General features: G+C 34.4%; 2 protein-coding genes across 6 annotated transcripts in view; one reads left to right on the plus strand and one right to left on the minus strand.

Annotated features, from left to right (window-relative positions):
* LOC149794074 (coadhesin-like) overlaps positions 1 to 13,983 on the plus strand; it is a 90,239-nt gene that overhangs the window by 44,091 nt on the left and 32,165 nt on the right. The window lies entirely within an intron of this gene.
* LOC149794075 (uncharacterized) overlaps positions 2,272 to 13,983 on the minus strand; it is a 31,182-nt gene continuing 19,470 nt past the window's right edge. For 3 of the 4 annotated variants that reach the window (XM_089968020.1, XM_089968021.1, XM_089968023.1), the window contains 5 exons: positions 11,502 to 13,248; positions 9,875 to 9,934; positions 9,384 to 9,440; positions 8,691 to 8,774; positions 2,272 to 7,863 (listed from right to left, as the gene is read on the minus strand). In XM_089968020.1, coding sequence (XP_089824146.1) covers positions 7,721 to 7,863; positions 8,691 to 8,774; positions 9,384 to 9,440; positions 9,875 to 9,934; positions 11,502 to 13,248 — 2,091 coding nt within the window. In that variant the 3' untranslated portion in view covers positions 2,272 to 7,720. The remainder of the gene's footprint in view (positions 7,864 to 8,690; positions 8,775 to 9,383; positions 9,441 to 9,874; positions 9,935 to 11,501; positions 13,249 to 13,983) is intronic. The other variant, XM_089968022.1, reaches the window with a different exon arrangement.

Consider the following 13,983-nt stretch of genomic DNA (forward strand, 5'->3'; position numbering starts at 1 on the left):
ACATCACATAAAAAGCTCAACAAAACAAGATTTTAAAAAATTATGTCTATTGTTGGATTTTCACCCAATTCGATAGTATGAGTAATACCATATCTACCTATAGACAACCAATGTGCTTTGATATAAGTAAATTTCTTGCTCAAAATATTCTCAATATATATTGACGAGCAGTGAAAATGTATCGTATTCCAATACAGTGAATTATCAAGATTATTACGGCCTATAGTAAAATAAAGATAGGACATTTTCTTGCTCCAAGCGATTTTTTAAAACTCAGTTAATTTTCAGGTCAGCGTCATCAAATGTATCTAAAAGTTACTAATTCGTGTCCCGCAAAGTGCTTAAAATGAATTAGGTACTTTTAGTTACATTTAATGACACTAATCTGAAATTTGCCGAGTTACAGATACGAAACATTCACTATGTGTAACCAACTATGAGGTTTTCACCGGAGAGATGAAATATATCGTTTATTCACTTATTCACTCAGACCAAGCAAATTATCTTTTAATTTTATGCTCAGATGTATTGGCTAGAAATAGTATAAGATTGATAACATATTTCTTACTTTATTCCCCGAGCAGCGAGGTGGGGGTGGGGTGGGAGGGTTCCGGTTGGCCGACCTTTGGGAGAGGGTGCGAAGATTCCACCCATAAGACCACAATTATAAATCCAGTGCCTGGTTGATTTATTATTTGCCCAAATCCTCGTTTGCAAGATCTTGTTGATGTTTCGAACTCCACATGGGCTAGACCCATAAGTTGATTGGGCAAAAAGAATTAAGGCTAGAACTGGTGGGTCAGCTAACCTTTTTTTAGCCCTCCCCCTCCTCGTTCCGCCAAGGCCCCGATTCTACAATCGGGTCTTGTAAAAATGTAGATTTCTTTGTTGCCAAAAGCCAACCTGAACCTTGTGTATAAGCCTGGTTGGCAAGACCCCGGTATTGTTTTGAAATCCTCACAGGTCAAGGGCCATAATGTGCGACAAGAAGGCTCAGATGCGGTATAGCAGTGCGAACAAAAATTATGTGCGCGCATGTCGCTGCGTTTACTGCGTTAACGGTTTGATGTGCATTTAAGTATATCCGCGGTCCGTGATGTGTAACTAAATCGTTGTTGTAATAATAATAATAATAATATGTTTCTGCGCCAACTATGGAATATTGCACAGCTAAAATAGCTCGACATTGACTAGAACTAATTAAGAAATATCTCCCCGTCCCGGATTCTATCAAATAGCAACTATAACAGCGTCAGAAAGCTCAGGTGGAATTTTGAGAAAGTACAGAACAGTTATCTAGATTAAATGTATAACCTACCAAAACAAATTGTTACATCAAATGAGGCAGCAAAAAGATCTTAAGACATTACCCGAGGATTTTGCTTGTCATCTTCAACCCGCTCCACCACCTCATTAACCTCTTCAACCACAGCCCGGAGTTCGACCACCGCCACCACCAAAGTTAGAACTAACATGATAGATAAATTTACTGAGGAAGATGTTGCCGCTATCAGGGGATTCTGACAAAATACTTGATATTGCCGTGTTTGGATATGGGGGTCGACAAACGATGCGTAAAACCAGAATATATTAAAACCCTAAAAGCTGCCTATTGTGTTAAATATTTATATTGCATTGCTTTTAATATTCAGCAGATCACATCTGAGGATTACATTAATAATTTTGTTATCAATGACCGGATAGCAAAGGAACATACTGCAAGAGTAAAACAGAAAGCTAAAACAAAGAAACCAGGAAGAATTGACGCGTAAACTTGAAAAAGTAACAGGCGAAAGGAGGAATCAGGTGCAAAAACCAAATCTGAAACAAGGAATGAAAAGGTAGAAGCCGAGTCATATGTAAGAATGTTGTTTTCCTTTAATGCTTACTTCGTGTCTGCCTCCACTGGCAGTGTTTATCTTAAGCTGTACACGTGACTCTATTTATAGAAGTGAAAAAGTAGTTCTCTTTACAGTTCATACAGAAATGAACGCAATTCATTTTGATCATGTGGTAACATTCTGACCAATGGAAATGTTACTTTCCTGTAGCAGCTACTGTCATTGCAATTATCTATTAATGACCTTATTTTTAAATTACTGATGCATGCATTGAAAGCAGCATCACCTCAAGGCACGAATAACTGCTGGAAACCTTCTAGTCAGGAGTGTATCACACGGAACTAACATTTGGGACGGAATTGGGGTTAGGTCTGGCCGTCACGGCAGAATTTTGAGAAACAGAGATAGACATAATAACAAAATCTAGAACTCCCTTCTGTAATACGTGTTTTAATCTGAAATGTCCTATCTTATAAAAATGTTACAAAATGTATGTCGCTATTTCAGCTAATATCCTCAAACAGATTTGGTATGGATATTCAGATGAACATCATTATTATATTTATTGCTCCCTATTTGAGGGCAAAAAACATTGAACATAGTTTCAGATGATGAAATGAAGGGGAATGATGATGCAAAACAGAATCTACTTTTCTGTCCACTGTTAATTTGCATATTAATGATGCTCACATTTATGTTATGATTGACAGGCATAATATGATGGACAGACAAATCATTTTCATTAACTACAAGTAACTCAATTTTTTTTTGCAAAGTAAAAGAAAGACAAAGTTTGTTAGAAATATGTACTTTATTTATTAGTACAGATACTAGCTTAAATGCCTGTCATGTGAAGGAAGACATAGAAGAAAGTGTCAAGATTTTAAAAAATGGATGCATGAGTTGGAAAAAAAAAATTAACATATAAATAAAAACAATAAGAAACATTTGATAAAATATTTAACCCAACAATTGATTTTACAATAAGACCAAATAAAATTATATATATATATATATATATATATATATATATATATATATATGTGATGTGTTCTTGCACATGTAGAAGAGGGGTGCAAGTTATTGTCAGAACAAAAGTGAATGAGAACGATGGTTTGTATTATTAACTTGTTTGACGAGATTGTAAAATGAAATGTACCTGCACCAGCCTACTCTTTCTGACATCAATAGAGTCAAGAGAAAGATAAAGAGTGAAATGACAGAATACCCTAGGTCAGTCGTGCAAATATTACAAAGTCAAAGTATATGGGTACATAATTAAAACAAAGACAAACGTTGTGTTTGATGCTGGCCACTTTCATGACTTTGTATTGAACATAAATGATCTCAGTGAACCAAATATTTGCTATGTATTTACAGCATAACATAACTATGTGGACAAAGTCTATAGCGTAAACGTGCTAAGAAATTGAACAATGAGACATAGCATATAATACAGACATTTTTTGAGGCTGCAACCACCGTAAACATGATTGTTATGTATTGAGCAGACTCCACCTAAACTATGTATTTACAGCAATGTAACTTTGAACAAAACATATCAAGTACAGGTGCTAACACATGGAACACTGAGACGAGCGGTATTATAATACAACGATACTGTAGAAGCCTTATAACCTTGTAGGAGATTACTGCGGATGCAACAGCCTAAAAACCGAATAAACGGAGAAATTAAAATATAACAATTAAACAATATTTTCAAAAAACACAACAATAAACAAACTTCATTAACAACAATATTGCATATAACAATTATATACAAGGAGGTATGATGGGGTGGAGGTGGGGAAAATTTATACAGAACAAATGAAACATGTCCACACCCCATAAGGAAATTGGCTCAACTAAAGCCGCAGTCCTTATCAGAGAAAATCCCTCCGCACGTTGCAGGAGCGAGAGTATTGCGATTGGCTAGGCAGAACACATGATTAAAAGCTTTTAAATATATTTGCCCTTGACAGCACATTATCTGACAAATCAGGCGGGAAATTGAAGACCCAATCACACATCCCATAAATGTTCTTACGCGAGCGTAAATCGTTTTATGTGATGTGTTCTTGCACATGTAGAAGAGGGGTGCAAGTTATTGTCAGAACGAAAGTGAATGAGAACGATGGTTTGTATTAATAACTTGTTTGACGAGATTGTAAAATGAAATGTACCTGCACCAGCCTACTCTTTCCAACATCGATAGAGTCGAGAGGAAGATAAAGAGTGAAATGACAGAATACCCTAGGTCAGTCATGCAAATATTACAAAGTCAAAGTATATGGGTACATAATTAAAACAAAGACAAACGTTGTGTTTGATGCTGGCCACTTTTGTGACTTTGTATTGAACATAAATGATCTCAGTGAACCAAATATTTGCTATGTATTTACAGCATAACATAACTATGTGGACAAAGTTTATATCGCAAACGTGCTAAGAAAGTGAACAATGAGACATACCATATAATACAGACATTTTTTGAGGCTGCAACCACCATAAACAGAAATACAGCAAACAGAGCTTGCTGTATTTCTGGCAGCCACAAAAAGGAGGGTGGGGCAAAGAACAAAAGCGTCCAGCATCAAAGAAAAGATAAATGTTGATCAAAATTAAAGCGATGAATTCTGTATTGCCGGGGCAGTTGAGCACCCTCATACTCCCCACTAGTTAGGATATATCCAGCATGTATGGAGGATTGGGAAGAAACTTTAAAATGGAGGCGCGTATTTCCTGAATGCGCTGTTGGTCTTCCGGAGCTGTTAGAGTACCCTCGTACGCTCCTGGCGGTCGAAAAGGTAGGTAGACACAGATTAGTCCGGGTCGAGTGAATGATATCCCAGCAAAGTACGGTCGATGCCTATAGTTCTAAGTCTGTGAAACCCACGAGACCTGAAAGAGGAATTAGCACACAGCAGAATGGCGATCTTAGAAAAAGTGATTAGAGGGTCACAAAGCTGAAACCTTTTTACCTAACCTTATGCATTTCTCAAATGCATCTGAAAAGGCTATATTGATTATTATTTAAACTGATAGAACACGGTCAAATTGTCCGATGTGAACTCTTTATATAGCATCCAAGCCAGCTTACCAAGTGTATGTCATGCCCTGACCAAGATATTTAATTTAAGGCAAGTGTACAAATTTGCTATCAACTGCTGGCTTAGTGCAGGTGGCAGACATATACATGGGCATATTTTCAAATCCATCAGCTAAAACATATATACATGACCCCGAAGAAGCGAATACAACAACCAATGTTTTTGAAAAATTAAATTCTTTTAAGAAATAATTATGTTGTATATTATTTCGGTTTTTCCTTCTTCTTTTCTACGGATTAAATACATACGTCTCATCAAATCTCAGCAAGTGATTGCCATTTTGGGACCAGTGAAAAGTAAGATGGGGCTAGTGAAAAGTAAGGTGGGGCTAGTGATGAGAAAGGTGGGACAAGTGAATTTTCTGAAACCACTTGTCCTGGACTAGTGGTCAACAAAAACAAATATATATACATTTGCTCAGCCCTGGAAATGCATGAGTTTTGTGTCATTAGAGGATGGTTTGTTTGTTTATGGCTTCAACTAAGGCTTGATTGTCAGTGTGGAAATAGATAAATGTTCTCCCTAGACCACAACTGCCAGAACGATGGGTTAGAATTATAGAAGTGTTATAGTTTGATATCCCCATGTCTGATCCCAAATGCCAAAGAAATAGTATGTGACCCTGATGACACTATCCAACTGAGGCAGAAACATCTGTGTACAAGTCCAACATGTCAGAGGTCAGCCAAATGTCAGGTAATAATAAGGATCTACCGTTAAAAAGTTTTGCCAGTCCCATAAATCTTCCTTTACCTCTTTTGTTAATCTAATTAGGTTTTGCGATGCCAATCGTCAAGTTGATGCGTCACCTAAGAAAAATTTGTCGCGGCAAAACAACTGCGCGAGAAAAGTTAAGAGTACATATGATGGATTGCAACCCCTTGAGGGTAATTTTATTTCAAGCAAGATATAAATGTAAGAATTTATTACATTTCTCTAAATTTCTACAGAACAAAGGAAACACGTCCGCACCCCATAAAGATATTAGCTGAACTGAAACCGCAGTCCTTATCAGAGAAAATCCCTCTGCACGTTGACGGAGCGAGAGTATTGCGATTGGCTAGGCAGAACACGTGATTAAAAGCTTTAAATAGATTGGCCCTAGACAGCGTGTTACCTGACAAATCTGGCGGGAAATTGTAGACCCAATCACACATCCCATAAATGTCCTTACGCGAGCGTAAATCGTTATATGTGCATGACTTTAGTTTGGCAACTGACAGTTTATACCACAGTCAGCTTGAGAAAAAAATAAAACTCAATCACATAACATTGTTCAAGAAGAAAAAAAATCAACTGATGTTGATAGTCAGTTGTGACTGTAATATAATTATGATCCGTTGGAATGCTGCAACTTACGTTTTATTACTCACCTGCTAGAATTGCTGGCTAGTAGCAAGTATTATATAATTATGTGCAGGTTAGCTCTGCAACTAAGACTACTGATCACTGGTAGATGTTACATAATTACACTGCAGTCAGCACACATAAAAAATAACAATGTATCACTGTTATCTTGTATTGCTGCTCAGATATCAGTATTACATAATTATGTTCAGATTAGCACACTGCATCAAATACAGTCTTGCTGCCCTGGCTGTATTACTGAGTGCCATATAATTATCACCATGTTAGCACAATTCCAGTGTGATATAATTATGGTCAAGTTAGCACACAGCATTGATGACCAATGAAATGGCTGACATATTATTTTCAGATTAAAAACCTGACTTCTAGCTTGTCTGAGCATATCTGATAGATTCCTGATTACTGCTGCATAACATTAGTATTGACTGCTCATTAGCTCTTCATGGATGGCAAACATAACTAAATGACAAAATCATGATTTAGGTCTCCAACTCAGCAGAAATATGATCAATTACTATATCAAGTGATTCATTCTTGTTTACTGATTTCCTAACTAATAAAATCTATTTTAGTTCATTATGCATTTTCACAGGTCTATGGACTCCTATAATTTATAACAGGAATTATACTTGCTACAGCCAGTACTGCTGCCACATACCAAAATTACATGTCAGCTGAAACTATCTGATATGCTAAATCCATTATTTTCTTTTCCAATGGGATTAGTCCTCCAAAATTGTTGTTTTGTGAGACAAAAATACATCCATGAAATGTTTTTTCAGAAAATTATAAACACAACGGCTTATAAGATTGTATCACATGACTACAATGTTATGAATTTAAATTTATCATACAAGTAGCACATAATTATATTTCAGGGCCCCGAGTGGTCTAAAGCACTCTCCGTTACAGATCACTGCTATCTCACCTCTGTCTGCATGGCTTCGATTCTCAGATTCGGCTAATGTGGGTATGTGAGAAAGCTTGCCAGTAGCTTCTCGTGGGTCGGCATTTTTCCCTGGGGTTTTCCTGGATTCTTCCTCCACCATTAATACTGGCTGCCCTGTATAGCATATCATGTGCTGAAAAAATGGCGTTAAACCCTACAACAACAACATAATTACATTTCATGACATCAAAAATGATATTATCAAGTCATCCATTTGAAAGACATAATAAATATGACTTCCAAATGAATTCGATAGTCATTTCATGACACATCTGCAGTTAGCTGTTATAAAATCAGTATTTTTAATCATGCAGTAAATAAAATCTGCATTTATGCTCATTTCAAAATAAATGAATGAACTTTCAAATAATTCCAATCAAAACCTAAAAAAGATGAAATTATTTTACTTATATCATAATTTTCATTTTGAAATGAATACTTATATCTATCATCTATTTAAAACTTTTCTTCTGCAGTAAGTTTTTTCTCCTAACAATTTCATTGTAGACTTTATATTTTATTCTCCTCCAGTTTCCATTGCAGCTCTCTGCTATGCGTGGATTCAAAGCAAAGAATGCATCTACTTGCTTTTTGTCTGAAAAAAAAGTTAAAAACACTTGTATAATTCAATTTATGATAAGAAATACTACAGCTCTTTACCCAAACATTAGACACAAGGACAGCTTATGTTCACTGTTTCACACACACACACACACACACATATATATATATATATACACACAGTCCGACCCCACTGGGACCGCTCCGGTGGCCTAGTGGTTAGAGCGTCCGCCTCGGATGCGGGAGGTCATGGGTTCGATCCCCGGCTGAGTCATACCAAAGACTTACAAAAATGGTACTAACAGCTGCCTCGCTTGGCACTCAGCATTAAGAGGTTAGTGTGAGGACTGGTCGGCCTGGTGTCAGGATAATGTGACTGGGTGGGACATCATGCTACATGTCTGTGGCATGATGCCCCAGCGCTAGACATCACTATAAACTGCCACACTGCAGACATCATAGCTATATGACTGAAAAATTGTTAAAGCTATGTTAAAAATCCAAATCACACACACACACACACACACACTGACCCCACTGGGATATATATATATATATAAACTAAATTCTCTCTACAGAAAGAAAAATACCAAATATTGTAGACTTTTATCATTCTGTGAAATATGCACACTTGTTAAATTTAAATTGTAAATGACCATTTACAATGATGTTTTACTTATACATCATCTATTACAAGTTTTATACCATTAGATTATCTAGAATGTGGCATGTATATGAGTTGAAACAATGGGTTCAATTATATATACTTTAATATAAATGCTATATTAAAGTATTATTAGCTCAACATATTAATTTCATTTTTCTAGAATGACACTTGATAGTAAAGCGTATATTACTTACTAGGCACCACATCTGTCACGAGGTTTGTGTGGAAGTAATCCATTACCTTAACTTCATCATCAGGCTTCCACATTACTTTCTTGGCTGTAACACAATTATGATAAATATACATGTGTTGTTCCAGTTAATTGTGTTAATTATTTAAGTAAGTAACACCATAATGGCCTTTTTTAAATCATCCAAAAATTGTAAAATTGGATAGATTTATTCAGTTTCTTTCAGCGTTGGAGCTAAAACATTCATGGTTAAATATCATTCAGCCATGATCAACAATGGAAACTTTCTCAGATGGTTCCTCATAATGTTAATTTTTTTTTTTACACAAACACCAAATGCAAAGAGTTCATAAGTATGCAGAGACCGTAGCATTTTGTCTCCCACTTTTTCAAAGGTATCATAGGATACTTTTTAAAATAAACTTTCTTATCCATCTAGGTCTAAAATTTCCTTCTATCACACAATTTTTATAATTTTGACATGTTTACAAGCTTTATAATTAGATACAAAAAATACCATTAAGATTTTTAAAATCAGTTTTGTGTTAAATTATGCTAATTTGACCTCAGTTATAATGATTATTGGGCTTTTTTTAAATTATTTTAGCCTCATTTGGTAATGACTGTTAAAAATATTTGCATTTAATATTACTGCTTCACATCAATCCATACCTTATGTAATAGTACAAGCTCTTACCTTGTGTACATTTCCTTGACACTTTTCCAAGGGTCTGCTCATCATTTGAAATTGCAACTAAATTTTTTTTATAAAAATGTGCTTTAACATCCTCATTGTTGTAACATAAATCAATTATTAAGTAATTAATGGCAAAACATATTTGATATTTTTGGGAACATTAAAATTCAAATATTCTAGGCAACTCAAACTCATTTTAAAAATTTGTTTTAATCCAATATGATTTCGTTAAAACGCTAAAATAAAGTTACAAAATGCTTGACAATAATGAAGTGATATAAATGACAATAAAGTTTAACCTAAGCCTTTATACTTAAATAAATTAAAAAAATTAAGATTAAATATAAATTAAAAAAATAAAGTACAAAAGTATATATGTTATTCTGAAATATATAGTAATTGGTATTTTTTCTCAAAATACTAAATCATTTTAAATTGTTAAAAATAAACCTCTATGCTTAGGTACAGCTGTGTATGTTTTATTCACTTACATGATGGACATGGATGCTTTTCATTCCGTAGAGAACATGGCAAGGAAGGCTTCTTTTCTGCTGAATATGGTATAATGTAAAAAAAAATATAATATATTTTACCAAAGGATATTCAAAACACATTTACCCTACAATAATGAAGCTTGAACATAATAATATAAAGTTACATATTGAATATTTCTGAATTTAACATGTCTGAATCATAACAAAAATCATAAATAAATATTATATTTCATACATAAAATGTATTTCAATGTTGAGTGATGATGCAAGATCCATAAAATAATTCCCCCCCCCAAAAAAAACTGAAGTACAAATATTAAGAATTGTCTGTTTCCAATAGTTATGAATTTATATAAATTTTGCCATTTATACTAACTGACAAAAAAGGATAATTAACTAATTCAGTTTATATTTCTTTAGAAGCAATTTGCACACTAACCAGTGTAGATTTTCTGAAAGAAATTTCAACAGAGAAATTTAAAGCAAATAGTTTTGAACAGCTGCTGACCTATTACATGTCTGAATGGATACCATATATCTGCAGATTTTAAGTGTATAAATACTATCACTCATTAACTGCATATATATATATATATATATATATATATATATATATATATATATATATATATATATATATATATATCCATGCGGTACAACAAAATTATAACTGACATGTATCAAACTTGCATAATTTGCATCTATTTCAAATATTTAAGTGCAGCAAACAAATTTTTCCAAACAAAATATTTATATAAGATCACAATATTCATTGTTTGGAATTAAAGTCTTGCATTTGATGATCTGAGTATGTAAATGAAATTATCCATTAATATCTTACCTGCATCATATAAAAACAAACTTTGCATGCAAAACCATGAACATTGTCAAATAAATAAATACAAGCTCACCAAAGCAAATTAACAATCTACAAGCTATTCCATTCAATCTTTTTTAAGAAATACCAAGGATAATATTTTATTAGTGTTAATTTTGTATTATAGATAAAATAGAGTATTGATTAGTTATAATATTGTCTTTTTCTATTGAATATATCATAGAAAATTAAAAGAATTTGTTGGTCATATCTAGTTTCACAAGCATAATGACTGTCTGTGATGATAAGTACCTAACCAATAGCTGTCTCTGTAATTTCTTGTCAAGTATATTCACATTATGTGGTTTATTAAATTTTGACATTGTGCAATAAATCAATAGCAAAATTATTGTTGCTTATGCATGTTTTAGTCGTAACTTGTTTTTAGTATATAATTGAAAAAGTCTGACAAAGTTAAATACAAAGAACAGTACCACAAACATATTGTAAGGGTTCAATCATTAAAGAGAGTAAAGAATTAACACCAGTAATCGTGACCTATTTTTATATTTTGAGAATTGTTCAGGAAGACAAAGTTCATAATCATTTCACAAGAAAAATAACCTTAATTTCAAAATAGAGATGTAAATTTGTTATCTTCATTGCAAGAGCATCAACAGCTGGATGGAAAAAAAAATCAATAAAAATCTGATACTCAATCCACTAAATGTTTGGGCATGCAGTAATTCAAATTTTTTATAAAATAACTACATGCTGACCTATTAATGCCATGCAAGGCTATTTTACCTGATGACATTTCCAGAAAACCTGAATTATTCTTGGTGTGGGGCAGTGATGTTATGGTTACAGAACTTGCAGGATTGAGATTGCCCTCATCAAGTGCTTCAAAAAATCTGCCAACTTTACATAATTCCATGTAACTTGAGGGTGTGGTGTAAATGTTATTCGAAACTTCTTCTGAGTGACCCATGTGCTTCAGAAAAGTGACCCTCTCTGCTCTGCTGACATCGAGCAATGCATAGTATGTAGAGGCCCTATGTCTAACAGATGTTGCTGTAACTTTGCCCGGCTGGATTAGATTGGCAGCCTTGGTGACCTCATTGACTGCGTCCCATCCTCTACAGTGTTCCATGGATCCTTGGGTGTTTGCAAACAGGTAGGGGTTGTTTTTTGCCACTCCAGCATCCTCCCTGATTTCAACTATCTTGTTTATAGCAGCTACAATATTATTTGGTATCAGAAGTGGAACCAATGTCCTTCCTCCTTTCCCAGGCTGGTGAGCCAGCAAATACTGACCAGCTAGGTGCTTCTCTACTGGATCATCTATTTTGCTAACTAAACTTGGGTCTACCCATTCCTTGTTCTTCGCTGACTCCCACTCATTTAATGTCAATCTTGCTGGCTCACCACCCCTTCGAGCATTATAAAGTGTTAGTCTAGTAAGAAGCATGGACCTTAGTCTGTTATATTCGTATTGTCCCCATGTGCTATATGGATCTTTAAGCATTTCTGCAACTTCTACTTCAACAAATATTTTTAATTTCATCATATCTTCTTCAATAGGTAGTTCATGTGGTTTCCTCAATACTTCAGCTCTTCTCTGTGCTAATTTCTTTTGAGCACTGACAAAAATTTTCCCCCAATTGTGTTCTAACACAAACATAAACATTTCAATACCTTTCACTTGTTTAATGACAAGCTCTGTATCTTCTTCCATGCCATAATGTCCAGCCATTGATTTGGCTGCGCTTTTGATAGCATAACCTAATTTAAGTTTCTGAGCTGCTTTTTCCTCACCATTACAATTTTCTGTTAAATTTCTAATAGATGCTTCTAAACTCTGAAACCTTGTTCGGTCCAACATGTCTTTGCCAGACAGATCTTTATTTTCTTCTTGCTTTCGAAACTCTGTTAAAAGGTTTGCTAAACTCCTCATGTTACTCATAACAGACTGTTTATTTTTTTGCCCTGAGCTGTACCATTCCTTTTCCCCGTATATTTGTATCAACTTGTCTGTGCGGCAAATGTTTCCTGTCTCATCCATTTTAAAATTTGTTAAAATCTCTGTCTCGAATGAACTAAGAGTTTTATCAGAAAGGTGTGCTTTTGTTTTTGCCTTGATGTATTTCATGTCTTGCTTAGAAACAGGTGATGTTGTTTCCTCTCTGGCATGGCACTGTTTTAAGTGCCTGTAAAAATACTTGTTGTTGTAGAAACCCCTACAATAAGTACACATGGCGAGCTCCCCATCTCCTTGATTTCTCTCTCTTATTAATGGCTTATTTGACTTCATTCGTTGCTGGTTTAATGCAAAAATGGCCTTTTTCCTTAATTTGTCATATGCCTCTGCTCTTGCTTTAAGAGGCAGTTTTTCAATTGCTCTAATTTCTGGCTCATTTTTATGCTTATTTCTAAAATGTCTTCTTAGCTGACTCTGTTCTTTCTTGCAGAAGAGGCACGAACGTTTGGGTTTTTTGTGTTCAATTTTCTCAGTTGAATCATTACTTTTATCAGGCACTGAGATAGCTCTGGTCTACAAAAGCAAAGTCAAACAAAAGTCCAATGGAAACATCATCCCACAACATATGTAATTGATCTATGAAGTGTAATGTACAAACATATAATTTCTCATTTTAATCCATACAGTGAAAACTTGTAGTTTTATCTTCATAAAAAACATATGCTCAATCATTAACACAACTTTTTATACAGCACTGTGACAAGAACCAGAAAGAGAAGATACCCTCAATACAAAAATTAACCAAATTAATTCAAATGTGAAAGTAGGTGACAGTAACCCAATGTTCACATCAGGGTACAGTATACAATGAATCAAAGCTACCAGGCAATTCTAAAGCAATGTATAAGAAAGAGACCTAAATCAAACAAGTAATAAAAGTCCTGAAGAATGACAGTTAACAATTACCTATTTTGCTTATTCTGGGTGTGAATAATTTTGTTTTTACCAATGTACTGCCTTTTATTTTATCATCTCTAGTCCAACTGTAATAACCCCAAGAAAGCCACTTAAAAATCATTATTACCAATGACAACAATTGGAAATATCTGTGTATAATAACTATTGAGCTCCTTAAGCTGATAGAGGAATTTTGTAATCTGAAATTATGCATTTCTTAAGCAAGAATAACTTCACCATACTTGCTTGAAGAAAATGTTTGTCATAGACCCCTGAATACGCTTTAAACACCAAGCTATTCACTAAGCTCAAAGATTCCACATCTGCACCAGAATAAATGGTACAGTTCCA

Source organism: Sinohyriopsis cumingii, chromosome 8 (genome assembly GCF_028554795.1).
Source record: "Sinohyriopsis cumingii isolate HCF-2022 chromosome 8, ASM2855479v2, whole genome shotgun sequence".
In the NCBI taxonomy this organism is placed as follows: Eukaryota; Metazoa; Mollusca; class Bivalvia; order Unionida; family Unionidae; genus Sinohyriopsis; species Sinohyriopsis cumingii.